This window comes from Camelus bactrianus, chromosome 7, assembly GCF_048773025.1.
Source record: "Camelus bactrianus isolate YW-2024 breed Bactrian camel chromosome 7, ASM4877302v1, whole genome shotgun sequence".
In the NCBI taxonomy this organism is placed as follows: domain Eukaryota; kingdom Metazoa; phylum Chordata; class Mammalia; order Artiodactyla; family Camelidae; genus Camelus; species Camelus bactrianus.
The window spans coordinates 34,331,046-34,357,892 of record NC_133545.1 but is presented as its reverse complement, the minus strand read 5'-3'; the positions used below and the strand labels follow the sequence as shown (position 1 = coordinate 34,357,892).

At 38.1% G+C, this 26,847-nt stretch overlaps 1 protein-coding gene across 10 annotated transcripts in view; it reads right to left on the bottom strand.

Annotated features, from left to right (window-relative positions):
• Window positions 1-26,847, bottom strand: part of IMMP2L (inner mitochondrial membrane peptidase subunit 2) — a 937,771-nt gene that overhangs the window by 98,192 nt on the left and 812,732 nt on the right. The window contains exon 8 of one of the 10 annotated variants that reach the window (XM_074367211.1): window positions 9,864-11,240. The exons of 8 other annotated variants lie outside the window; for them this stretch is intronic. In XM_074367211.1, coding sequence (XP_074223312.1) covers window positions 11,189-11,240 — 52 coding nt within the window. In that variant the 3' untranslated portion in view covers window positions 9,864-11,188. Of the gene's footprint in view, window positions 1-9,863; window positions 11,241-26,847 lie in introns of those variants that run through there. One more of the 10 variants, XM_074367218.1, reaches the window with a different exon arrangement.

Below are 26,847 nucleotides of genomic sequence, written 5' to 3'. Positions count from 1 at the left end.
TGTCAGTTTATCCAATTAAGGCCTTGATAGTAGGAAAGAGAGATTCAGACCATTTGTGGTCATATGTTCTGTTGTTGTAAAGACTGCATGTGGCCATCCAAGCTCCGGTTTGGTAGTCAATGTGTGGTTTTGCTTTGCAAAAGGATTCAGAGTTTTAAAATAAAAGCTGTTAGTGACCACTACTTTTTTTGTTCCTATTTGAATATGCCAGTAGAAAAGAAAAGCCCTATTTAAGGATCTAGGATTTCAAAAGAAATTTAGAAATTCCTAGCTCTTACTTGTCTGCTGTTCACGCCACCAGCAACTGAGGCATGCAGCTGTGGTGTCCTTGCTTTCCCTGTCAATGGTTATTTTTTTCCTTCTTTTTTAAAAAAAAATTATTTTCTTTTTACTTTATTTTTTATTGCTAACTTTTTTTTGGTGGGGAGGGGGAAGAATTAAGTTTATTATTTCTTAGAGGAGGTACTGGGGATTGAACCAGGACCTCATGCATGCTAAGCACACACTTTACCACTGAGCTATACCCTCCCTACTATTTTTTCCTTACTTCTGACTTCTGTTAGTCCCCTGGTCCATTTATCTTATTTTAAACACAGGATATTACTTAGAATCTGCTCTCTTCTTTCTGTTTCTGTTTATAGATCCCAAAATGTCTCTCCAGGGCATGGTCTTCCTTTTTGCTTTTGACCAGGTTTGATGAGCTCACTCTATATACCTCACTCTCAGGGCAACTTTGCAGGGCGGGTGAGGGGGAATTGGTGGAAATGTGTTTGACAGAAAAAAAAAAAAAAAAAATAGTAGTGCCCAGTCCAGATCACTCTTATAAGATACTGAGTTGGCTGTCACAAAGCTAAAGCTCTGGAGAGGAAGAGAAGACCAGAAAATACACAGAAAGGCTCTTGAGCTTCTAGAAAAGACTGACCCTCTCCCAGCCCATCATCCTGAAGAAGCTGACAGGTAACATTCAGAAGACCCTCATGTGCTCCAGGTGCTCCTCTTTGACCTCAACGTGTTCTGATGGAACTGAAGAAGTGAGATGCTGTTTCACGTATTCCTGTCCAGATGGTTTCCTCCCCATGCAACACCACAAACACTACCACCCTTTTAGAAAACGTCAGTATTAACCCCACTGTGCTCTATATCTGAATTTCACAGTCACACAACAATCCCGAGACTCAAGCCATCTCATCACGTGGATGCTCATTCTCAAGCAGCTTGGAATATCCTGTAATTAGCCCACATTTCCCACCTTCCTCAACCCCCAAAACCTTCTTCACAGTCGATCATCAGAAAAGTCCTCTTCACCCTTCAGCTCTTCTCAGAGTATTCCCTTCAGCTTTTCTCTAACTACAATCTGGCGCCCCCTGGATAACACTTAAAGAGTCACCTTCTCAAGTAGTGGTGGTTTTTCTCTCTTATGCCCTTCATACTACTAGGTCTGGAGTTTAGATAATTTTATTTCCTGACTCTTCTTATTTCTTTCAGACCTTAGTTCCTTCTCTTCTCCTCCAGAACCCCTGATTTCTTTTGAAGTTGTTACCAGGAGATTACCCACTACCCAGATTTGCTGCAGTTATCTAACCAATCCCCAGATTGCTTTTCTTCATTTCTCAAGGATTTGATCACATGAATCATTCCACTACTACTCTGTCACAGTTTTTGGTGATTTTATATTTATGAATACGATCATGCTAAGCTCTTGACTTTTTAGACCCTTGTTCTCCCTTTTGGCTAGAATCACATCTCTCTACTTTGTATAAATTGCCCACTCTTATGGAGTTACCCTAGATTTTGTCATTACTAGTAATAGCTCTCCCTCCATTATCTCAGTTTTAAGCACCCCACTCTCCAATCCACCCTTCATGTCTTTCTAACACATTCCTGCTATTCCCTTCCTGCAAACAATTCATTGACTTGTCTGAAATCTTCAGTCATATGCCTTCTTCACCACATGTTTTCTCAGCTCCTCAAAATTCTCATATTCCTTCATCCAAACTTAGATTCTGTTTTTATGCTTGCTTCTTACTTTACACCTTCAATTCTTTGGCCTCTTTCATTGTATCTTACATGCCTGCAAAACCCAACGCTGGTCATATTCAACTTTCACCCCGCTCTGCATATATACACGTCTGAAGAAACCTCTGTATCTACATGTGTCTGGAGAAAATGATACACTAATATTCCCTGATCTTATCTTCAATGCATGAGCATTATCCTCAAGTTGGACCCTAGTTCTGTCCAGCAACATTTTACATTTCCTTCATAAATGTTCTCTTGCTTTCCTAGACTATCTCACTTCTCTATTCTCAAATATCCATCTCTGCCACCCTCTTCTCCTTAAGCTAACAAACATGCTTTCTATTTCACCGAGAATATAGGAACAATCAGAAGGGAGCGGTCACACACTTACAATACTGAGGCCACCCATCTACATGGTCAGTGACAGTGGAGGAACTCTCAGTGACCCTATCTAAGGCTAGGTCCTTGATCAGGGCACTGGATTCCACCATTTCTACCTACCATAGGGTATGGCTCCTGTAAGAGAGACTTCTCTCTTGAAGCACGCAGTTTTCCTTTATCTTGTTCATTCCCATCAGTAGATAAAGTAGTTGTATTATCTCTCATCTTTAAAAAAAAAACAAACCCTTATTTCTCTTACTATAACCAATTACCTAATAGATATTCTTGGCTTCTCTCTCTCCCTTTGCTATGTCCATTCCATCAGTTACACCTCTTTCATCTACAGTCTACTGCTGCCACTGAGTTCAGTCCCTTATTGTTATGTCACTGAGCACTTTGAATAGACCCTGTTACCTTTCCCTTCTTTGGTTCTCTAGCCCAGGTAGGAGCATTGGGTTAAATTAGCACATGATGAATACGTGCAGATTTCAAGAACTAAATCTTCTATGAATTCTGTGTTAGGTGTTAAAGAACAACTTCTGTTATATCACATTTTTCAAAAACTTCATTAGGCTACTTACTGCTTCTTGAAAAAAATCAGGATTTCTTACTTTGGTAATAAAAGTCCACAATAATACTTTCTGATTTGTATATCTTGATGACCTTGCTGAGTTACTGCTGACCATTTCCTCAATATGTCCTGTGGACTTTGTCCATTCCTTTCCTCTATAACTATAGACATTTCATCCATCCTTCAAAAAAATGAGTAAAATAATTATGAATAGTAACATAATAATCATCCATATTCTTGCAGTCAGAGAGAAAAACAGTTACTAATTTACCATCTTTTATTATGGAAGTTTTATTTGTCAAAAGAAAAAGAAAATCATTGTGGAGAGGGTAAAGGGGTTCTTAACCACCTCCTCTAGTTGCGTTCTTCCATATCATCCCCCTTCGTAGGTCACATTATTGTCTGTATTTGTGTATGTTCTCCAGTCTACTTTTTTGTTTTTCATCTATAAGAAATGTATGGTTGAATGCTTTCTCAAATTTTCTCTTGTATGGAACAGAATCCAGGGCTAGGGTGTACTAGGGCAGATTTCTGCATAAACTTGCCTGCCATATGGACAAAGAATTTTCTATCCATTCTTTAAGGCCCAGATCTATCCATCCTTTAAGATCCATGATCCTTCTTAGTACGTAGAACTTCCATGCCAATGTATTTGAAAATCTTTAAGCCATGTACTGTGTAAGTTTTATGAGATATATATATATATATATACATATATAGTGTGTATATATAATATATATAATATTTATGCTTAAATAAGTTTCATAATACATGTACAAAACTTATTTAAGTGTAAATATGCTCCTTGAGATTAGCATTACCTTTTGTCACCTTTAAGACTGTCCTTATATCTGTCCCTGCAAATTGCATAGCAGAATATACACATACGCCCACACCTACAACCCCGTGCATGTGTATATAATCCCTTTGTTCACTTCTACTCCAAATATCCAAGAATAAAGGAATGAACAATAGAATGGTTGACTAAGGAACGTGTAATGCTTCAAATTCAGTAGGTGCTCATTATGTAAGTGATGTGCCATACTGCTAATTCTTCATTCCTTTATTACACATGGCACTGGTAAAAAGTAATAAAGGGCTCTTAGCTACTTGAAGTGTTCCCATAACCTATAGGAGCATCATTTATCTTGGTAGCAGATAGGAAAGGAGCAAAGAACAATTTGTCTTCTTTTGACTCATATTTCCACTTAAATGTGGAGAGATAAAAAGCAAGAGACAGCTTGTACTAATTAGGAGCAGAAAATTTAAGAGACTATTGCTCTTGGCAGTGTTCAAAATACCAAGGTCAAACATGTACATTCTGTAACTCTTTGCTTCTCAACAGAATAGTGTATTGAGTGAGAGGGTTTCATGGAGGCATCTTTTTGGATGTTACAACAAGGTCCTGGCAGCACAGAGTCCAGACATTAAATGTCAGTTTCTTAAGCAGTCACTGGAGAGCCATAAGATCCTGTTTATTCATTAAACATAGTTCTTATGAACATTAATCCTGAAAGATTAATACATCCAGGGCTACTGCTCCCTTGGGGTGCCATTTATTTGCTCTGTCACTTAAAAATGGCTTAGACAATGAGGTTCAAGGACTCTTTCTCCTTCCCCTCCCACCCTTGTATACCTCATATCATTTAGCAATGTCATGACTTTTTGACTAACTTGTGGTTCATTTGCATGGAATAACCAACTACAAGTTTTCTAGCTTCTTGCCTCCACAGAAAACCACACCTCCTAGAAAAATCTATCTGTTCAGTGTCGTTTTTCATTTATTGACGGATTAAGAAATACAATTGATGTTTGGTAAAGACTCAGTAATTCTTATGTTGTTAATCTGAAAACCTAGGTATTCCCATAAAGTTGGTGCCATCCATTTCTTAGGAAAGAATTAGCCAGTTTCTGAAATCTACCAGATCAGTAACATAATACAATTAAAATTACCTAAACTAATTGAAACTAAATTTCACTTGTCAAAATAAACAAATGGAATATATTTTGAAATGCAATTTCTACTGCACATATGTGTTGAATTTCTAGTTTTATTTCTTAGGGTCTCACTTTTAATTGTCAAGGTTTCAGTGGAGATCATTAAACCCTAAGCAGAATTAAACACAAGATGGCTCTCCATTTTAAACTGTCAATAAAACCTATTAGTCCTCTTGTTCAAAGGAGGTTTTCATTCAACTCCTTTACTTTTTCTATTAGGCATTTCAAAATTGCAATATGCTTAGGGCAATTATAACTCATCAAAATAAGGTCCTTTTATCATTAATGTAGTCAGGTAGGCATCTGAACTAGTGAAGGAGGGAGAAATCCCTTAACAGTTATGTACTGTTGTTTTTCTTAAGAATTACATTTTCTTCTACTGAGTGTGTCATAAGGATCATAGTCCTTTGTAGCTTGTTCATGACTGTATACGATTGCCTTGTCCAGTGCTTGATGTAGTAAGTGATGGGGCTGATCTTCTTTACTCAGAATAAATTATCCAAATTCTAAAATAAATGTTGTAAATACATGGCCTTTAGTGGCTTATGCAAATAACTATAGTGCTGTTTTAAGTGATGTTTTATGAGTGCTTTATTTCTTTTATACTACGAATCCAGAGCAGTTGACCTTAACCTTCTGCATGAAGCATCACTTAAAACTGTATTTTAGATTCTGTCATAATTCATCCACATAAACTCCACATGTGAGACACTGGATTTTTAATATAAATTAGGAATAAAAGAACACCTTGCTAGGTGGGTGCCATTCCTTTCTCTCTTCAGTTGGAAAAACTAAGGTAAATCCTATTTCAGTGAGCCAACAAGACAAAGAGATTAGCTCTTAACGGACAGCTATCGCTTTCCTTCACTTCTCTACTATACTAGGATTCTGCAATTTGAGATACACTGGAATTTTTCCTTTTTTTTTTTTTTAAAGCTTTCACTCAGGTCCTCAAATCTCTGTATCTGGTGTGTTGTCTAACAGACTGTCATTTGGCTTTTCTTTGGGGAAGCAACTTTTGAGAATGCCACAGACTCTAGCTTTTCATGCTATATTTAGAAGATAATTTGCCTCACCTTCTTGGATCGATTTTGCCATCTCAGTTACTTTGAGGGAGATAATTGACATTCTTTGTGCTATGACAACTGTATGTGATGGATTAGTTCTAGTGGTTGACACTGGTTAGCTTCATATCAGTCACAGAATTTCATGAGCAACCAAATTCAAGTTCTGTGCAAGACACAAGAGATTTCCAGGAATACAGCCAGGTTGAACTTTAGTAAAAGAGAGAACACTTTCTCTTTTTAAAGATATCTTCAATTTTCCAAAGTCATGAAAAAGATAAAAACTCAGAAGACTATTAGTAAAACAGTATGTCATGGTCAGCATATATTACAATTGAAAAATTTCAGAGTATAACTATAGCTAAATATTGTAGTACTTTTATATCAAAGCGTTAGAACCTTAAAAGATACAGCTAAAATTACCTTTCAGAAATTAATGGAGTATAATTTAACTTATGAAAAATTAAAAATTATTTTCAAAAGATGCATAAGAAACATTTAGTTGTTTAAAGGAGTGCATGATCAGGATATAGTCTGGTGATAATTTCCTCTTGTAACGTTGAAGATGGATGAAATACCGATAGAAATAGTACTGGCTGTTAAAACACTGAATGGCAGAAGGCGTATCTGTAGAGTTAATACCTTTTGAGGGACCTTAGGCTCTAAATAAGTTGTATTTTCTTTTGTGATGATTCATCTAGTTGTTGATTTTCTGAAGTTTTATACTCTCAAAGCTTATTTTCCATTAGTATTCCAAGTTTAGATGTAATTTAAAGACGTAGTCTCTCTATCATTCAAAATAAATGTTGTTCATTCTCTTTCACTTAAGTGGTTTGATATCTTTCACCTCCTCTATACTGACCTGGTATTGCTATATTGAACCTCACCCTGTTCTTTGGCTGATAAGTGAGGGGGCTTAGTAATAGAATGTGCACATTGGTGACTGGAAAGGAGTGAATTGAGCCCAAACTAATGTCAACACAAGGCCAAAATATCCAATTGCAAAGAACAATTTACAGGTCCAAAGTGTTCAAACAATGTAGAGAACAGTTTACTAATATACAGACCCAGTATTTAAAATGGATCAGTGCTGCTTAACTCATTGGTCAGATTCTTACTGTCTGTGTTTTGTTTCACTTTCAAGTTAGCCAGATGATTCATTTTCACAAAGCTGCAGAACCATCTCTTTATACTACATTTCTGCAAACCTGTTCAGACTCAGTCTTCGTGAGTCTTGATTCTTCTGAGTGGATCTTTAGACACACACCATATTTCTCCTTATTGACTATTGTCTGTCTAACTGAACGAAATCACCATAAAAGAGTTTCCTTACTTTCAAATATTTTCTTACAGTAGTTTTCAACCTTACTCCCCTGTTTCTTTTTGAGGAAATAAACATACTTTCTTTCCTCCTTCCCTTCTCTCTCTCTCCCCCTTGCTTATTTTCCCCTCCTTCCCTATCCCTTTCTTTCCCTCCCTCCTTCCTTCTTTCTTCCCTTTCTTCTTTCCTCCCTCCCTCCTTCCTTCCTTGCTTTCCTGTCTCTTTCCTCCCCCGTTGTCTCTTTCTCACCCTCCTTCCCTCCTTTCTTTCCATTAGGTCTTCTTTATTCAGTTCATTCATCCTAGGTCAGGGCATTTTTGTACCAAGATGTTTTCCCCAAAATTAAATTCTCATTTGCAACATTCTCAAAACTATATACATGGAGTATCTTTCATGTGTTCCAGTAAACTACAGATACCAACATAATTTATGCAAAATTACAGGCTGTGTAATTTAGCCCATGGTGGCTAAATGATGCTTAACACTGACAGGATTCATTTGCTGAAAATTCCTTCCTTGGTAAATTATTGATTTACTTAATTTTATAAAATAGTCATTATGGTGAAATTCCCCATTTTTAGAAGCAGGTCTATTTTAGTCATCTCTGTTTTATTATTAGTAGAAGAGCTATTGCTATAGGGGTCTATATAAGTATCAGTTGTGTCAAGTTGTTTTATAATAGATAGCAATTAACTAGGGAAGACTTTAGTAAGAGGGTACATAATTCAGACATAGCGTGAATGTTTTGCAGATCTAATGTGCAACATGGTGACTATAGTTAATAACATGGTATTGTACACTTAAAATTTGTTAAGAGAGTGTATCTTAAGGTTCTTACCCCATGCACATGCATGCACACACACACAACTATAGCTATGTGAGGTGATGGACATGCTAATTAGCTTGGTTACTTCACAATGTAAAGTATATCAAATCATCATGTTGTACCTTTTGAGTGTACACAATTTTTATTTGTGAATTATACCTCAGTAAAGCTGGGGGGAAATTACTAAACAGTAAAAAAGCAGATAGTGTGGATGTGGAGGAGTGTGCTCAAAGAAGTGACTAGGTAAAAAATACCCTAGAATAGAGAGGGGATAAGTCTGAATTAAGAGACCATTGTTGAGGGTGGGTATTATTTGTTAAACAGGAAGAAGTGGAGAAAGCATTCAAGTAATTTGACCTGGGGTGTCCAGAGAGAAAGAATAGCGTAAAGAGTACACACACACACCTTACCCTTGTGTGCACACACTGCGTGTGTGTGTGTGTGTCTGTGTGTACATCAGGAAAGCACAGAGGAGAAACAGTGAGTTGTCACTGGCTGAGGAGAAGAGTTTCAACCTCAGTCTGAACTAACGGGTCAGCATAGACTGGATTTCCTTAAGAAAAAGAGATTCATATAAAGAGAATTAGTTCCAGTGACATACCTGTGGTCACTCAGATGAGAGTTGAGAGTTCTCTTGTTATTGCAAAATTGGCCTCTGCACCCCGAAGAGCAAATTAAAACTTGGAGGCAGAGTTTGGGGAGCAAAGAAAAGAGCAGCTTTACTGCTTTGCCCAGCACAGGGAGTCACGGCAGGCTAATGACTTAAAGACTGTGAGCCCATCTTGGGGTTGGTGTTTGAGGTTTTATAGAAAAACTGGGTGGAATAGAAAAGGTGATACCAATCAGGGCTTTTACAGGGCACTACACTTCTCTTAACCTCAGTGAACCTTCAGGAGGAACTCCTGAGGGTCTGTCCATTCTCCTGAGATTATCAGCTGTTATCTCCTTCCTGGAGCGTAGCCTCTGGGTTAAAGTGATTCTCAGTAAAGAATGAATCAGCAATTTCCCATCGGGGAAGTCAGTTTGTTAGTTTGCTTTCTACTCATTTACTCCCTCTAACTTGCCTGCCCCTAGATTCCTCACCTGGAAAAGTAGGTAAATTTCTACATCCTAAATACAAGCTAACTGTGAGGTGAAACCACCAGTTTACTCTAAAGACGAGGGAATTTATACTTCTTATTCTGTCCTGCCTGCCTCAAGATTTCTTACCTGGAAAGTAAAGCAGATTTTTGTATGCTAAATACAAACTGAATTTGTGATGAAATCTACAAATTCAAAGGAGAGGAAAAAGTGTTGGGGTTCTGAGGCTTCAGTGATGATGGACAGACATTTCTTTAATTACTGGGGTGATGATGTGAGGGAAACTCACTATCAGTTATGGTGGGCCTGGATGGAGGGCTTACGTTGAACATGGTTGTGATGGTTCATTAGCAAAGTAGAGCTGGCAGATAACTTAAAAATATTTATGCACTGTTTGGCTGAATAGTACCTAGATTTTCTGATTTGTTAAATAACCTCAGTTTCAGTTTTGGACTACTCTAGTTTATTTCTTAATGTTACTGAAGGTCAGTTTACAAATGTCAAGTGAAATAAATGTGCAGCCTAAAAGTTGACAGTTATGTTTTATTTGGCAGGAGGACAGCCTCTCAGATTGCTCTGAAGGACTGCTCAGAAGAGGTAGGGGAGGAGCTGGGATATATAGAAGCTTTACAACAAAGACCAGGTAGTTGGAACAATAAAAGTTTACTTGTTATCTAGAGAAAACCAGGCATCTCAAGCTAAAGAATTTAGTGCTTTTCTTTGTATGGAAGGAAGCAAACATTTGGGCTCATTGAATTCATTCCTTTGACAAGCACCTAGCTATCTAGGACAAGTATCTTGTCCTTTCTTATTCTGAGTCCGCTCAGAGTGCACCATTGTGAGTGGCTGCAAAGGCTGGGCTCAGGCTTGTCTGCTCTCGGGGGTGGTGGCAGTCGCTGATGACTTGATGGTTTCAGCATTCTTTGTTTACTGATACGGTTTGCAGTATTTTTTGTTCACGCAGATAAAGATTAAACATGCATAGAAGTTCATTAATTTTTAGGTCCAGAATTTTTTCTTTCAATAGTGTATTTTTATTTGAAGACAACTAGCATGAGAAACAATTTTAAGCTGGCATGGGATGAACAAAATTTGTTTTTTATTAGGACTTTTGAACTGTTGCATTGCTATAAGTAAAAAGATTTTATTTTCTTTGCAAATTCTTTCATTTAGCACCAGCAAGAGTAGCCAATTGCTGTTACTGTGGTTTAAACCCTAGGATAAATAGAAAAAGACATTTGAAAAATGTGAAGACCCAGAGATACATATATGCTCAATTCCAGAGATCCAATAAACCAATATTCTATTCCTTTTTCTGTCTTCTGTTCATCTTGAAATGAGCCTATAATATTTGTGTGTGTAAAAATAATGAGGCATTAAATGAATTTCGTGGGTGTGTTCACTGTTTGTGTTGGAGCTGGAACTTCCCAGCCCGGCAGCTCTGCCTGTGCTATAAAGCACTCACAGTGGCTTGATGATTTTTGTTATTAGTTGCTCTTTCTGTTTTATGCAGACATTATTCTCTCAGACATTCATCATCACTGTAATGTAAATAAGCATCTTTTAAAAGCAATAGCTCCAATAATATCTTCAGTTGATCAGAAATCCCTCCGTAGCAACTTGACCTGCGTTGCAGAAGTTGACTCAGCATGAAAACTTGTTTCTGCCATTCAGTCCCTGTGACCTGCTTATGTTCTAAATGGTACATTCAATTACTAGGACCCTTCCTATTTTTTAACCTTTGCCCATTGTGAACCCTTCAATATCAAAAAAAGAAAGAAAAAAGAAAAAGTCCATTGTTCCAAAGAGGAAATAATGAGTCTGAAATGTATCCATCATGTGTAATGTAGCTTCCTGGCCAGCTATAGGCATCAAAAAGGAAAACTCCCCGCTGTGCACTCTTGTCTGAGAAGAGTTGCTGACATCTTTTAGTCTTTTCTCCATGGGAACTTACTTCCTTTTTCTCCATCCACCGCATTTCTAAGATCCACATCCAAAGAGAAAGAAGAGAAGAAAAAAGATGGTTGTGAAATGCAATCGTAAGCTGCATCTTAAAATCTCCACTTTACTAGCAAGAGGCTAACAAGGCAGAGGTTCCATGGCCTCCTATCAAGGTTCAGTTTAAAAGGGTGGCCGGATATACCCTGGACTTGCTGCAACCACACAGATCCTACCCATCAATTTCAAGTGTCAAAACTGCAGCCCTTTCTCTGATCTCAGTAACAGATGACTGGGAGGCAGCTTATAAAATGTAATCAACAGCTTGGTCTGAGGCCAAACGCAGTAGTTTGCCAAGCTGTGTAACCCTGAAGTTTATGAGTGGTTGCCTACCCATCTGGGGAGCAAGAGGACACAAGTGATGATTAAATGCACTAAACGAAAGAAGTGAGCATGACACTTCTTTCCAAACATTCTTCCTCCAGTATTACTCATCCCAGTGAATGGAGGCCCAGTCGTAACCTGGAAACCAATTGTAACTCTTCCCTCTTCCATGTTTTCTCGCATCCAGATCTCAAATCTTGCTTTAATTAACTCATCCATTTATTTCTCTCCATCCCACTTTCGAACTCACACCAACAATGTATTTTGCCTGTATTCCTAAAACTGTCCTCTAAATAGCTCTCTGGCTTCAGTTTGGTACCTTCTAATGTATACTTCACTGCAAACCAGTCATCTTTCTAAATGGCAGAAATGCTTATAATTCTCCCTGCTGCTGCTGTCCTCGGAAGCCCATACTCCCTAACTCCTTATCGCTCCCCAATCCCCCTTTCTCTGTACTGGACTAAATGTCCCCAGACCCTTCCACCTCTACCTTAATATTTTGACATATGGTCCCCTTTTCCTGCAGCATGTTCTTGCCTTGCTGACTTACTCCTACTTACATTTTAGGTCTCAGTCTTCCTTGATTAGGCTCTATTACTGCAGCATGGCGATTCAGTTATATATATTTTTTCATAGTATTTTTCATATAGGTTATTAAAAAATATTGAATATAATTCCCTATGCTATATAGTACGACCTTGTTGTTTATCTATTTTATATATAGTAGTTTGTATCAGCTAATCCCAAACTCTTAATTTATCCCTCCCCATCTTTCCCCTTTGGTAACCGTAAGTTTGTTTTCTATGTCTGTGAGTCTGTTTCTGTTTTGTAAATAGGTTCATTTGTGTCATTTTTTAGATTCCACTTATAAGCGACATCAGATATTTGTCTTTAACTTACTTCACTTAGTATGATAATCTCTAGGTCTATCCATGAAAACATACCTTCTTTTATATTTTCTCTCCCATTCTCTATCTTTTTAAAATCCCTAATCCCGACCAATTGGCTGACTGACCAACCGACCTTCCTTCCTTCCTTCTTTCCTTCCGTCTTTCATTCCTTCTTTCCTTCCATGAGCACATAGTTAATTATGAGCCTACAGCATGCCAGGTATAGTTCTAGGTGTTGAGGATACAATGGGAATGAAGTAAAAGCAAAATTACCAGACTCACAGAGCTCATATTTTAGTGAAGACACTGAATAATAAATAAATGTGTAATACAGTGTCAAGTAGTGATAAGTGCTCCAAAGAAAACTAAAGCAGAGTGAGGCATAAAGATTGACTAGATTTAGGTGGAGGGAGGGTGGTGGGAATAGGCTATTCTACACCTACAGGTCAGAGCAGATTCCCTGAGAAGATGTCAAGGAAAATTTGCACTGGGTAGAATTAAACAGGCAAGGGAGACTTTACTCAAGACTATTGCAGTAGGGTCAAGACTATTGCAATAAAGGAAAAAGATTGAAACCTGCTGACAGAAAAGGTAGGAGAATTTTTAAGCACTGAGGTGAGCTAGTGGAAAAGGATATTAGTGATTTAGCCATCTGTGTTGGCTAATTTTCCTTACAGAAGTTGGGCTCCTGTCCTCCCACAGAGACTGGAAATTAGTGGTGCCGAGTCATCTTCCATGATGATTACATAGCAAAGGAATGGTTCCCAGGTCCTTGAGAGACACAGTCCTGGGTTGTAAAACTGGCAAGAGGCTGGAAGAAGATTTACACCTCAAATGGGACTGAGAAAGAATTTAATGTTGCAAGTTTTCTGAAGTAAATGCGCAAAGAAAAGAGAGGTCATGGGTCTCTAGTCTGGCAGAAACCCTGTAAAGTTTAGTGAAGGTAAGGGAAATATTAAGGCTGTCTTGGTCAAAGGTATCATTTGGGCAGAGACCTAGAGGAAGTGAGAGAGAGAGTCCTGAACAGATCTGAGGCCGAGGCGAGAGCAAGTGCAAAGGCCACCGTAGAGCATGAAGCTTCAAGCTGGAGGGACAGTCACAAAAGGGCAATAGGGCTCTAGTGGAGTGAGCAAGGAGGGAGGTGGGCTGGAGGCGAGGCCAGACCGTGGAAATTTCTCAGGGAAGAAGTTTGGAAATTAGTGTGAGGACCCTGGGAAGCCAGTAGATAATTTAAAGAAGAGAGTTTCGTTATCTCCATGTAAGAGGAACCCTCGGGCTGCTGTATGAGAAGTGGGTTCAGGTGTTGGAGGGTGGGAGTGGGGGGCTAGTAGTTAGGAGGCTACGGCAATGATATGGGCCTGAACCTTGGACTAGGGTGGCAGCTGTGGCGTTGGGGAGGCTTGAAGTACGTGAAGATGTATGTTCCTTGCTGAAGAAATGGATAAGAGATAAAAATAGGAGTGAAGGGAGGCTCGAAATTTTTGACCTGAGTGACTAGGTGGCTATTGTGGCTACCATGAGATGGAGAAGCCTGGATGGGGAGAAGGTTTGGAAGCTTTGAAGGGATACAAAATGAAGAATTCTGTGTTGGATAAGTTAAATTTGAGGAGCCAAGTAAGTATGTCACCTGGGCCATTGTATTTATTAGCCTGTAGCTTAAGGGAGATGCCAGAGATGAAGAGAGTTATTTGAGAGTTTCTGGAGCATAGCAAGTTCACAGAACCAGGCCAGATTTCCTCCAGGGTATGACAGTGAGAAGAAAGAGAGAACATTTATTTTTCAAATTTACTCTTATCTGACAATGTTCTGTTTACTGACTCGTCCCAACATTTTTTAAAAGCCCATTTGGATTAATAGCAACTCACTTTTTCTTTCAGTAGACATTTCTTCTGATGCATCTAGGGTTGAATTATAGACTAAGCAAGTGCTTTAGGCAACAGCAAAGCAATAACCCAGTCTGTTCAGGCTGCTGTAACAAAGCACCATAGACCGGATGGGCTTATGAACAATAAAAACGTATTTCTTATAGTTCTGGAGGCTGGAAGTCTGAGATCAGAGTGCTACATGGTCAAGTTCTGCTGTCAGCCCTTTTCCTGATTGCTGACTGCTGACTTCTTACTATACCCTTACATGATGGAAAACAGGGAGAGGAAGCAAGCTGTCTTGTGACTCTTAAAAGCGCCCTAATCCCTTCCATGAGGGCTCCACCCTCATGACCTCCCCGATCCTAATTACTTTCCAAAGACCCCACCTCCTAATACCATCATATCAGACAGTAGGGTTTCAACATACAAATTTGGGGTGGGGGGAGACACAAATATTCTGTCCATAATAGCAAGGGTGCCAAATATGATTTAAAGAATGCACATATTTCAAAAATGTATATGAAATAGGAATAATTGGAGAAAGTCAAATTTTGTTTGGTTTTACAACCTCATTTTATAATTTAGTACTTTTTAGAATACTCATATACTTAAGGTAGAAGACACTAAAATTTTCAGTCTTACTAATGCCTTGGGCAGTCTCTGAACTTGGTACTGGCCCCTGTAAGAAACAAATGTCAGCTCACCCTGTTCATTTTTCAAATGTGTTGTTGAATCTCTTGAAGCAAAAGTGACAATGCATAGATGAATAATGACACTCTGCATTAACTGGTGGTACATCTACTTCTTTATTAACTTTAATCAGTGGTAGATGAAACTCAAGGAATTTTTAAAATCCAGTAAACCCAGATAAGCTTCACAAAGAGAGTATCTCCAGACAGTACTTTGTTATTTTGTCCTCAAATGTTTATTTTATTTGTATGTTTTTTTAACTACATAGTTATTGAGAAGTTGTCAAATATAAGGTCAGACAGAGATATTAAGTGGCCACTTTGTGCCTGGCCTGGGTCGAAGTGCTAGGGTTATAGCCACTTATAAAATGGATAAACTTGTTTGCTCTTTTGGAAGCAAGCAGACAGTAAATAAATGAAAAGTGAAACGTGTATGCTAAATGGTAATAAACACAATAGATAAACATAAAACAGGGTCGGTGGTATAGGGGGTACTGGGTGGTTGTGGGTGGGTTTGAAATTTTACGTAGGATGATCAGGGAAGGGCTATCTGAGCAAAGGTCTAGAGGAAGTAAGGGAACAGGTCATGTAGACATCCATAAAAGAGCATTGCAAGTGGAGGGGTGCTCTGGCCACCGTGTAAAGAACAGATGTTGGGGGCAGAGGGCAAGAATGAAAGCAAGGAGGACTCTAGCAGGCTATTCCAATAATGCAGGTGAAGTGACGATTAGCAATGACAGTGGACCATAGGGTTAGCAGTGGAGGCAGTGAGACTTGACCAGAAATATTCTGAAAGTGGGACTTGCTGAATGATAGTGGATTGTGAGAGAAAGGAGTCAAGGATGACCTCAGGGTTTTTGGCCGATAGAATTAGAAGAATGGCATTACTAGCTACTGAAATATTAAAGGCTGTAGGAGGAATGGGTTTGAGGATGAAGATCAGGAATTTGTTTGAGGACATTTTAAGTTTGATATGTCTACTGGAGGTCCGGTGGATTTATCCACAAGACAGTTTGATATGTGAGTCTGGAGTTCAGGGTTGAGGTCTAAGGATATTTGGGATTCATCTGTGTCTACCTGGTATTTAAATGAATGTGTACAGGTAGACAAACTGTCCAAGGACTGAAGGCAGGGGTGCTTCCTCCATGTTTAGAAGTTGGAAAGATGAGGAGGAACCAGGAAAGGAGAGTGAAAAACTGTAATATAAGGAAGAAATTCAGCAGAGTGGTGTCCTGGAAACCAAGTGAAGGAAGCATTTGAAGGAGTGATCAACTGTGGCCAACAATGGTGACAAGTCTAGATGTGAGAAGACTGAGAATACAGCATTGCATTTAGCAACGTGGAAGCCATTGGTGACCTTGACCAGGGGCAGAGGCTTAGGTTTAAGAAGGAATTGTTGGCATCAGTAAATATAGAGAACTCCTCTGAACATTTTTCTTACAAAGGAGAGCACACGAAAGAGGTCTTGACTGAAAGAATTGAAGTCAGTAGAATTTTGTTTGCATTACTTTTTTAGTTGAGAGAAATGCATGTTAATAGCTACAAGCTGGTGATCAAGGAGAGGTGGGTGTCTTGGTGTTTCAGGGGAGAGCGGGGAGAAGGGAGACTTGCTAAAGCCATGTCCGTGAGCAGTGGATTAGGCCCAGGATTAGTGCTTAAGTGGAAAAGACGCCTTTAGTGAGGACATGAGACCAGGGTCTCTCCCCCCCCCCCATCTTTCTTCCTTTTCCTCTGCTCTTTGTCCCTGTCTCTCCCTCCCTTCTTCTCTGTATTCTACACACACACCCCTACCACATACACACTTATCTTTTGTCAAAAAATAATTTAAGGTGTCCTACTAGAAATTTTTTTTAAAGTGCAGATTAGAATTAAAATATGAAAAAAAGAGAAAAAAATAACTATCAGGAGTTTGGTTTCTTCAGCAGTAGATGAAAGTAATGAACTTAGTATCTAAGATCCCTAAAAGCATTAAAATCCTATCAACTTATAATGTATTAATTTAATGACTTTATTCATTAGTTAACTACTAATTCAAAGATGACTAATTTTTTGGTAAGTTTGACTTACAGAACGTGATGCTTTAGCCATTTATTTTTTTATGTAGAACATGCTATTCATTTTCAAAATGTTTAGGGTAAATACTTCTGATATTCCATCATGGTATGGCTTACATACAATTTTTAAGAGCATTTAATAAGCTCTATATGGGATGTAAAACTTTTTCCTATCAGCTCATTAATTTTTCCAAATAAAATGAAGTATCCAAAATAGTGATAACTCCAAAACTGAACTATGTATAAAAAGTAACTATACATGAAACTTTTAACTAATCTCTTAAACATTTTTATTCCATTATGTTCTTTAACTCTCCAGGAAAATGAAGCTAATGTGCATAATATTGGAATCCAAGTTCCTTTGCAAACTAGACTGGATGTATGAATTGTTCATTATACGCTAAAATCTAAAATAGATGAATTTTTATCATCCTTATCATCCTTTAACTGTTCTAAGTAGTCCCCATGGAGATCTCTCTCTCTCTTTTTTTTTTTTTTTTGGTCCAAAATGAGCTGTTGAATCCTATTATGTCTCTTAAGAACTTTCACTTTCTATGAATTTTCTCAATTGTTTTTAGAAACCTAAGATTTTCTTAATTTACAACAATCACCAGCAAAAAATTCAATTTCAGATTTTATTTGTAATAATTCAGCATTACCCCCCAACAGATTCTCAGACACACCTGGTGTTTGTGGGACCCTGACAGGCTTGCTACAGAATGGCTGGACAGTCAGCAAGTCCTAGCCTCTGCTGTGTACTCAGAACACCCAGTGTGTTGAGGCATATTAGCTCTTCCAAGCTTAAAGACTGAAGTTCTTCAGTTTATTTTTGTCATCCCAGCAGATAAATGCCAAATATCTAGTGTGGTCATTCCAAGACTGGACTAGACATTGGGATTGGTTCTTAAAGTGTGTTCTGTGTCATACTATCATGCTCAGTGATTGCTCATTAAAAACCAAACCAAACCAAAATGCTCTCTCAAAATTATGTTTGAGTCCAACTGTCGCTGTCTTTTCCCCTTCACAGCCAGCCTCTCTCCTCACACACACACTGCTGAAACTGCTTTCCTCGCCATTGATCTCTGAATTGCCAAATCCAGGGAGGACTTTTTTTTTTTTTTTTTTTTTTAAATCCTCTCTCTCTTTTAACCTGGGCATTTAATTCTGTTATTTTTAGAATAACACATCTAACCAAAGTCTTCTCCTCTTTGCTCCCATGGCATTATACTCTTAAGTTTTATTCCTGTGTTTACTCCCTCTTTATTTTCAGGGTCCCCTAATACTGCCTTTCCTTTAATAGTGATATTGCTCAGAATTCTTCCTGACTTGTCAGAAGAGTGACCTTAGACGTGCTGAATGCAGGCCGAAGACATGAGAGCTAGAACTTTGACTGGCATTTTAATATATTTAGAACTTTGGTTCTAACAGGATGGATATAAAAATAATTGAGAAGAGAATAAAGCAACGACCAATCAGAGGAGGCTAAGCATGTGGTGTGGTCAGAGTGTGGGTTACAGGCCCTAACTTGATGTGAAATTAATAATACACTCGACAGACAGTGGTTTGGACTATAGGATCCTCATCCCCTTAAATTTTGGAATTTGTGATAAAATGACTTTAAGTATTGTTCAGAGTATGTCCTCAGCTTGGTGTGCTGAGGTGATCAATGTCTCCCAAATACTAAGTCTTATTCAACCCTGGAAATATATAGAATTAGGAATAAGAATGTTTAAGAAGATCAAAAGCAGTATGTAATCGTTTTTATGTTAGAGAATCTGTATTTAGTATTTTATATGACTTATGCTATTTTTAAAATTTTGTCATATGAATTTAGCCTGGTCTTAAAATTGCTATTTAAAATGGGTAAGTAGTTATTTTAACTTGTGATGTTAAGTGGAATTTCATGGCAGATATTGGGTTTGGGTCATTCATTACTCATTCTAAATCCGTTCTGCAGTGTAAAAAATAGAAAGCGAAGAGCTATATTTTCCAAACTCCCTTGCAGCTACAGTTCTATGTGTAAATTAGATACACTTGAATAAGCCTTGGATTCAGAACTGAATAACCTGGGGCTAAGAGGCACCCATCGTGTGAGGGCAGATTGTAGCAGAAGCAGCAAGGTTCTGGAGCCAGTAGCTCTGGAGGTAGCTTCCAGATTCAGAAGCCATGGCTTCCTAACGCAGCATTTTCCTAAGGGTGTGGCTTCCTTCAGCAGTCAACACTGGTAGCACCTTCCTGATTTTTCACCACCCATCACAGCAAAAGCAGCAGCAACCTGGGTTTTCATTCTCCTGTGTCCTTGAGCATGCTGCCCTCTGCACGTGGAAGGCCTTTTCCTTCTCTGCCTGCCTCACATAGACCTGGCTTTCCAGACTAAGCCAGTGTATCGGCTTCTCATGGAAGGTTATCCTCGCATCCCCCACCTTCACACCCTCTTGTCCTAGCTGTCAGATCACCCCTCCACATGTTCTCTTTTATCCCTTGTTTAACTCCAACTTACTGAGTGGCATGCTCTGTTATACTTCTGGTTTATTTGTCTGGTTCTTCACCATAGAGGGAGAGCCTTGTGGACAGAAACTCCGTTTTTGCTTTTGTTTTAACTGTGAAATCGTGGCCCCAAGTGTGATATCTGGCACACAGTACATGAATGAATGAAGTAATGAGTAAATGAATGTCTGAGGTCAGGGAGGGCAATTCAAATGGCAATTTGGCCTTTTCATTAAAATAACTGTTCTAAACAATATGTGAAAGATTTCTCCTTTGGGGAATATTATTACTCTGTCTAATTCAAATGAAGTAGCAGTTTAATCCACTCTCGTATGGAGTTTTCATGAATATCAGGCCCATGACGCACTATTGAATTCCCTATTCCTTTCTTTTCTGTTAGGAGCCCATTAACTTAACTGAAAAGAGGGCTTGCTGCCAGGCTCCATTTTGGGGTGAGACAAACACTTTACTACCAGATGTTTGATAAAGGCATAGCTAAGGTAAAATGATGAGGCAGATTTGTGTCTTTAGTGGCTTTCACAAAGTAGGATTTACAAATCTTGTCTTGTTTGCTCAGTTATGACCAAAGGAGACACAGAATATGGACTCAGGTGGTTGGAAGAATTTCTTAAAATGTTATAATCAGAAGATAGACATTTTAGAATTGTAGTACACGGATACAAGAGTTTTTCATTTGTGGAACTTCTACATGTGATTTAGGTAACAGCTGTAGGTTTTTTATGTCCCAGTCTTGTCACAGGGAAGCAGAAAAAGGTTAATACAAAGGAAAATCTGGTAGTTGTATCCGCTGGTGGCAGAACACAGTAAACAGTATAGTCAGCTTTTAAAATCTGAATTAATTAAGCTTATGTCTTCCAAACATTTAATTAAACAGGTAAAGAAGGGTTAGCTTTTCTTTTTCTGATGAAATAGTAAGAATGTTTCTATGTGCCAAATTATAGAACATTCATGAAAAAACTACGTAAGTGTTAAGAAAGTTTCATACTGCTGTCCCACCTATAAAGCCAGGTCGAAGAAACTTTTAACCTAATATAGTTGCTGTGGTACAATGAAAATCTCATTTGCAAAAAAAAAAACAAAAAAACAAAAAAACAAGCTTTCATGTTCTGTGCTTCTCAGCTGGCTATTCTTGGGTGCATGTTCCCCATCAACAAAAGGCAGGACCGCAGCTTCCCATTCAGTGTCCTCTGGTTACAGCTGTGCATCCGCTAAGTGCTCTTTCCGCCTGGTGCGTGTTGCTCCATTTGAGCACCATTCATTCGTTCAATAAATACATATTTTTGTGCCTATTCTGAACCTAGCACTATCGCACGTACCGAGAAGTCAGTGATAGAAAGCCACAGACATGATGCTGGCCTTTTTCAGGTTTAGAGTTGACAGCTGGAAAAGGGATACGTAGAAATAATGTCAAACAAAGGAAAAGTTAGTAATGAGCGCTGTGAAAGAAATTAACTGGGTGCTGTGTGGGAGGTTAACAGTAGACACGGTGCCCCCGCCGTGAGCTCTCAGGTCACCAAGTCCTTCATACTGCTGGGCCTCTCCAGGCTGCCCCACAAGTCCCCTGTGATACTGGCAGTGTCCCGTACATTGCTGTCAGCGGTGCTTAATGTCCCTTATCTCATGCAGGGCAAGCTTTTATGAGCAGATGAGCTGGCCATCTTGCACCCTGCTTTCCAACACCTGATGTCCTCCAAGTTCCCTTCCCTCTTAGAAGGCTTTACCTTTATTAAAGGTAAAGGTATTTAATACCCTCCTCAGAAGTCCTTGCATTTGCCTTTGGGTGACTTTAATCGTCTGGGTTTTCCTGAGAACGCATGTGAATATTTAGCTAATTATTATGAGACTGCAGGTATCCCTATGGTAGTGTCACTCAGATAGGAAAAGTGCTCCAAAACAGTGAATATGCCACTTATTTTATGTGGACAAAAAATTTTAAAACTAGGCAAATAATTTAAATTTGGGATAATTTACAGACCCCCGTGGACATCATTGTATGGCCATTTAAGTAGGTAACAGAGACAGGGCAGTGCTGAGTCTGTCTCAGGAAAATGGGCTCAAGTCCATGTGCTTCTGTTTACCATGCTTCCTGTATGACACTGCAAATAACGTTTCTGACACTCAGACTCATCCCTGATAAACCCAGACAGAAAACACTGTTCTGCCTGACTCCCAGGAGACTTCAAGGTTAAAATAGAACTGTGCCGTAGAATTCTGTATTGATATATATATAGTTTTCCTTAAATTTAAAGTAAAATAATATTTATGAGTGCCCACTATGTCAGGAATTACCTGAAGTAGGCAAAGCTGTCTTTATGTTGTAGATGAGACAACAAACAGAAGGTAAGAGATTTACCCAAGGTCACACTGGTAGTATTACTGGAATGAAAAATGAAGTCATTTGATACAATGTCCTATTCTCTTTCTCTTAAACCAAGTAGAAAAATGTACAATGTGACTTGTACTATATTTTATTAGAAGACTGGTATTCAGACCTTTGTAGTCAAGTGTCCTCTAAGAAGTGGAGGAGACCTTCAGAATAGTTTGCTCTTATCCACTGAAATGCGCCTATTTTCACCTAATTTACACACTATCTTCTTAAAATTTCCTTTAAATCAAGAGTTTTTAGGTTAACACGAATAAGTAGATGAACGAATGAATGAATGACCCTCATTCAGACAGCTGTAAATTGGCAAAATTATTTGCAAGCTAGCCGATGTTTTGCTCTCAGAAGGCAGGTTGCATAGAGTCCTATAATAATTTTCTAAAACATTTGAAAAATACCCAAACAAAGGCTTAAGAATGTTGGTTTATTCAGTATTGTCTCCAAGGAAACTCTCTCTCTGTTTCTGTAGCCTGAGAATGACTGTGTAGGCAGGATCCTGTGAAAGGACCTGTTAAATTATGTTAAATATTCATTTGCTCATTTTAGCATCTGGATAAAGACTTTCTTACACTTTGGAAGAAGCCTTCCAAAAGAAACTTTAATTGACTTGGTGAACTGTCTTTCTCCCAACAAGAAGGCTAAGTAAACTGGGACCATCTATTTTCTCATATTGCAAAATCATAAAAAAATACCATAAAGGGAAATCAAAGCAGTAACAGATCGGTAGAACTGCTGAGATAGTTGTAATATTTTTTTCAAACACTTTAGCATAGCAGTATTGATTTTCTATACATATGTATGCAGAAATACACAGGTGTTTACAATCTTAGTATAGTTGGTAATGAATTTTAAAGGTGTTGCAAACAGCAGCAAACCATGAATGATTAGCATTTCAAATCTAAGTTGCATAGAAGGTATGATGAAACAGCAAATTATACTTTTTAATAAGTGCATTGTGCTGCTGAAAGAGATTATTGTATTCACTGACAGCCAATTTTGTAGTGATGAATTATTGTTTAAACACCTTTCCCTATGATATTTTTGGTAAGCAGTTAAGAAATAACTGCTCAGCTAATTTTTATGTTTGCATTTATAAATCTTTGCTTTAGTTAAATTTCACCTCAAGTAAGTTGATATGTGTTTTTGATTGTATATGTACCTTCTCCACCTTTTCTTTCACTTGAATTTTCCAAAATAGCGTTAATTTTCCCACCCAGGAAGTAGAGCCTAATAATGAAGCGGCAAGGTTGGGGGCATAATCGTAGGCTTCAACAAGAAGCATTAATCAGCAGCTCGAATTCCTTTGTTACCTTGTCTTCAAATAATGGAACATTTGCTATCATCCCTCAAACTGTGAGTAGTCCAGGGCTAAATTTCTCCTATTTGGTACCTCTTTCTATCTTCAGGTCTTTAAAAATCAGGGAAAGTTCTTCTATTTCTTCATTTCTTTTTACCACAAAGTAGATTAGGCATAAGAGAAAACTTGCTTGTTTCTTTTCAAATTGGAACAAATTAGAAGTATACACGGCATTGAAGTTTTATGTTTTAAAACTTGTTACACTCATTTTAATTGTTATAACCATCTCAGAGTTCTGAAGTATATCGATAATCGTTACAGTTTTCTGATTGGTCATTAGCTTTAGAATTAATCACTCATACAAGCTGTTTATTTTTGCACAACAGGCTCACAGACATGGAAAGCAAACTTATGGTTACCAGGGGAGAAAGGGAGTGGGAAGGGATAAATTGGGAGTTTGAGATTTGCAGATCCTAACAACTATGTATAAAATAGATAAACAATAAGTTTCTACTGTATAGCACAGGGAACTGGATTTAGTATCTTCTAGTAACTCATATGAAAAGAAATATATGTGTGTATATGTATGACTGAAATATTATGCTGTACACCAGAGATTGACATAACATTGTAAACTGACTATACTTCAACTAAAAAAAAAAAAACAAAACCTGTTGACAAATGGATGAAGTCAGAAATGATCTAGTTATGGAAATTTAAGGTGCATAAGAACAGTGCCCTCCAAATAAAATATTCTCCTTCAAAGGCCTGCAAGATAAACTCTTGATATTTTACTTTTTGTTTTTGAGAGCTTTGCAGTCAGTAAGAAGTTCTGGATGAAGTGCAGATATCCAGTTAGTGGGCTCAGGGCTGTGTCCTTCCCAGATGCCGCAGAAGAAGAGAAGAGTAAAAAGGGAGGAACGTTAGATGGAACTAAAGTGTCTTATCTTAATTTTGCCTCCAGCTGCACTGAAATTTTAAATATAACTCAGTATTCTTAGCTGAATCATGCTGTCTTCTCATTCACATCAAGTTGTTTCAGCTTAATTTTTCAGAATACTTCTCTTGTAATGAATTTCCATTATTCACCTTTGGGTGACTTCTATCTTGAGTTAGTAATAGGACAACAGAAATGTTTTAATAAGACATTTTTTTTTGTCATGTAGTTTTAAACAGTAATGGCTAACAAAGGCATGGATACTTGGAATAGTTTACAACTTTCCATCCTCATCTATCTCACCAATACTTTGACATTCACATTTCTTCACAAATTCCCTCTCCCTGCAGAGGGAGTTCCTAGAATCAGGGCTCTCCTGTAGCTTTAGTAAATTAATGGTCTACTAAGGAAGAAGAAAAAAATGAGAGACAGCATAGTCTTCGGTTATGTGCACACACTGTCCAATTTTCTCTCAATATTCTTTTATCCATTTTATTCATTAAATGTCAGTAAATTATCACCCACACAAAAAAGGATGAGTAAGTGAAAAAGAGTTCTGCTTAGAAATGTACTCTGTGTAAATTGTGCTTCCCTTCAAAGATTCAGGTCTTAGGTGAAGATTATTTATTTCTTGGGTAGTAAGGATTTATTTTTTCCTTTTTTTTTTTGTCCTGTAGGAAGTATTTTAGACTCGTTATTCTGTGGACTGTTGTTCACCTGGAAGCATGTTGGACTAAAGTGTAAAACTGGAGTCTGTGATGCAGTGAGTTCCTTTCTCCTCTGGGCTCTGCGTTCAGGAGGAAAGCTGCTTCCTCTGCTTCCTTTCTCCACTCTGGACCCCTTACTGGGAGCCAGAACTGGTGTGGTGGTTCCAGGTTCCTCCTTTCAATTCAGTCAAACCTTTCCCTTTTCAGGAGGCTATATGAGATTGGTCTATTTCACTGACAGGAGACAGACTGAGACCAGCTCTTCACTGTAGACAGAAGCAACAATAGCAGTTTAGATCATGATTTTTTTTTCCTCGTCTGTTTGGGACCATTTCTTTCATAGAGTAAATGCAAAAACTGCATTGGACAGTTAAAGAAGCAAGAAAGACTATTCTGGCTGTTGCAATAGGGCAGAGAAAGTGAACTTGACTCCCCTGAAACAAATGATGTGAGTGTCTTTAAGCGCTGGGGTGAGACTGAAGGACGTTAGAGGGGAGACTGATCAATGGATGTGTTGCCCACATTGAATGTGCAAATGTTTTTCTTTATGATGAGATGATCTGTGTTGGCTAATTGGTACCCATCTAAACTAGGGTCCCACCCTCCCACAAACTGGGAGAGAAAGGCCCTGTCTTCTAGATGATTACTTTTCAAAGAGTTGGCTCCAAGGTCTTGGAGAAGGACATTCCTGGGTTATAAAACCAGCAAGAAGACTTTTTTAAGGAGGCAGAGAAAGAACTTACAATGAGAAATTTTCTAAAGTAATTGTTCTTAAAAAAAGGGTGGCCAAGGGCCTAGAGTTAGGAAGAAGCTTGTCTGAAGTTTAGTTGAGCTAAGGGAATATTCAGGCCTGCTTGGTCAATAATAAACATAATTTCTGCTCAAGTTTCTATACTAGCCATGAAGTCACATTGTTTCTCAAGCAACCAATTTAAAAGTCAGTGTTACTTTGGACTAAGCTTGAACTGATGAGCATCTCTGTGATCTAGCTATAAAATACTCTAAACAAGTGAATAGTTGAAGCTGAATATTTGAGATCATTTTTATTTTTATTGAAAAATTTTAAAGTACACATTAAATTCTGATCTTACACTCAATTTCACATCACAATTGGTTTAGACATTACAACTCTTTTCTTAATCTTTTAAAACAAATGCCCTAACACCTCTACCAGATTTTTTACATTCATCAAAAAACTAATGATTTTAAGAATAATTCTATAATCTCTAATTTTAACTATTGTAATTCCTCTAAATTAGAAATATAACATTGAGCCTGTGATCATAATACAGCTGTAACAGATCATATGTAACTCAGATATTTCAAACTTAAAATATTAATTGTTTATAATTTGAAGGACAGAGCAAGTGAACAACTTGCCATTAGTCTATTAGAAAATTTATGCTTTTGTGTGTGGATAGAGGACAGAATAAGTGTTGTTATTGTAATTATTATATTAATATTCTAGTAGTGAATGTGTCATTATTCATCAATACTTGTGACAAATATTACCTGGCAGTTGCTGAGTTTGGAGTTACCCTTTGAGTAGACCTAAGATCTTAGTGGATTTAACCTTCCCATGCACTCTCCTGTAGTCCTGGGAAGCAGCCCTCTGTGTGATGCTTTGCCTAATATTCAATCCAGTGGCACTTGCAGTCCCTTGCCGTAAAGAAAAGTGATTTGCATATTTCATTTCCCCATAGTAAAATTAGGTCCCTGTCATTCCTTTTCCCTAGTTATTTATTTTATTCTTATCTATGCTCTTGGGGTAACTTATAGCTACCGTTGACCCGTGAACAACATGGGGGTTAGGAGCACTGACCCTCTGGGCAATTGAAAATCCTCATTAACTTATAGCTGGCCCTTGGTATCTGAGGTTACTCCGTACCCATAGTTCCACGTCCATGGATTCAACCAACTGCGGATCGTGTAGTG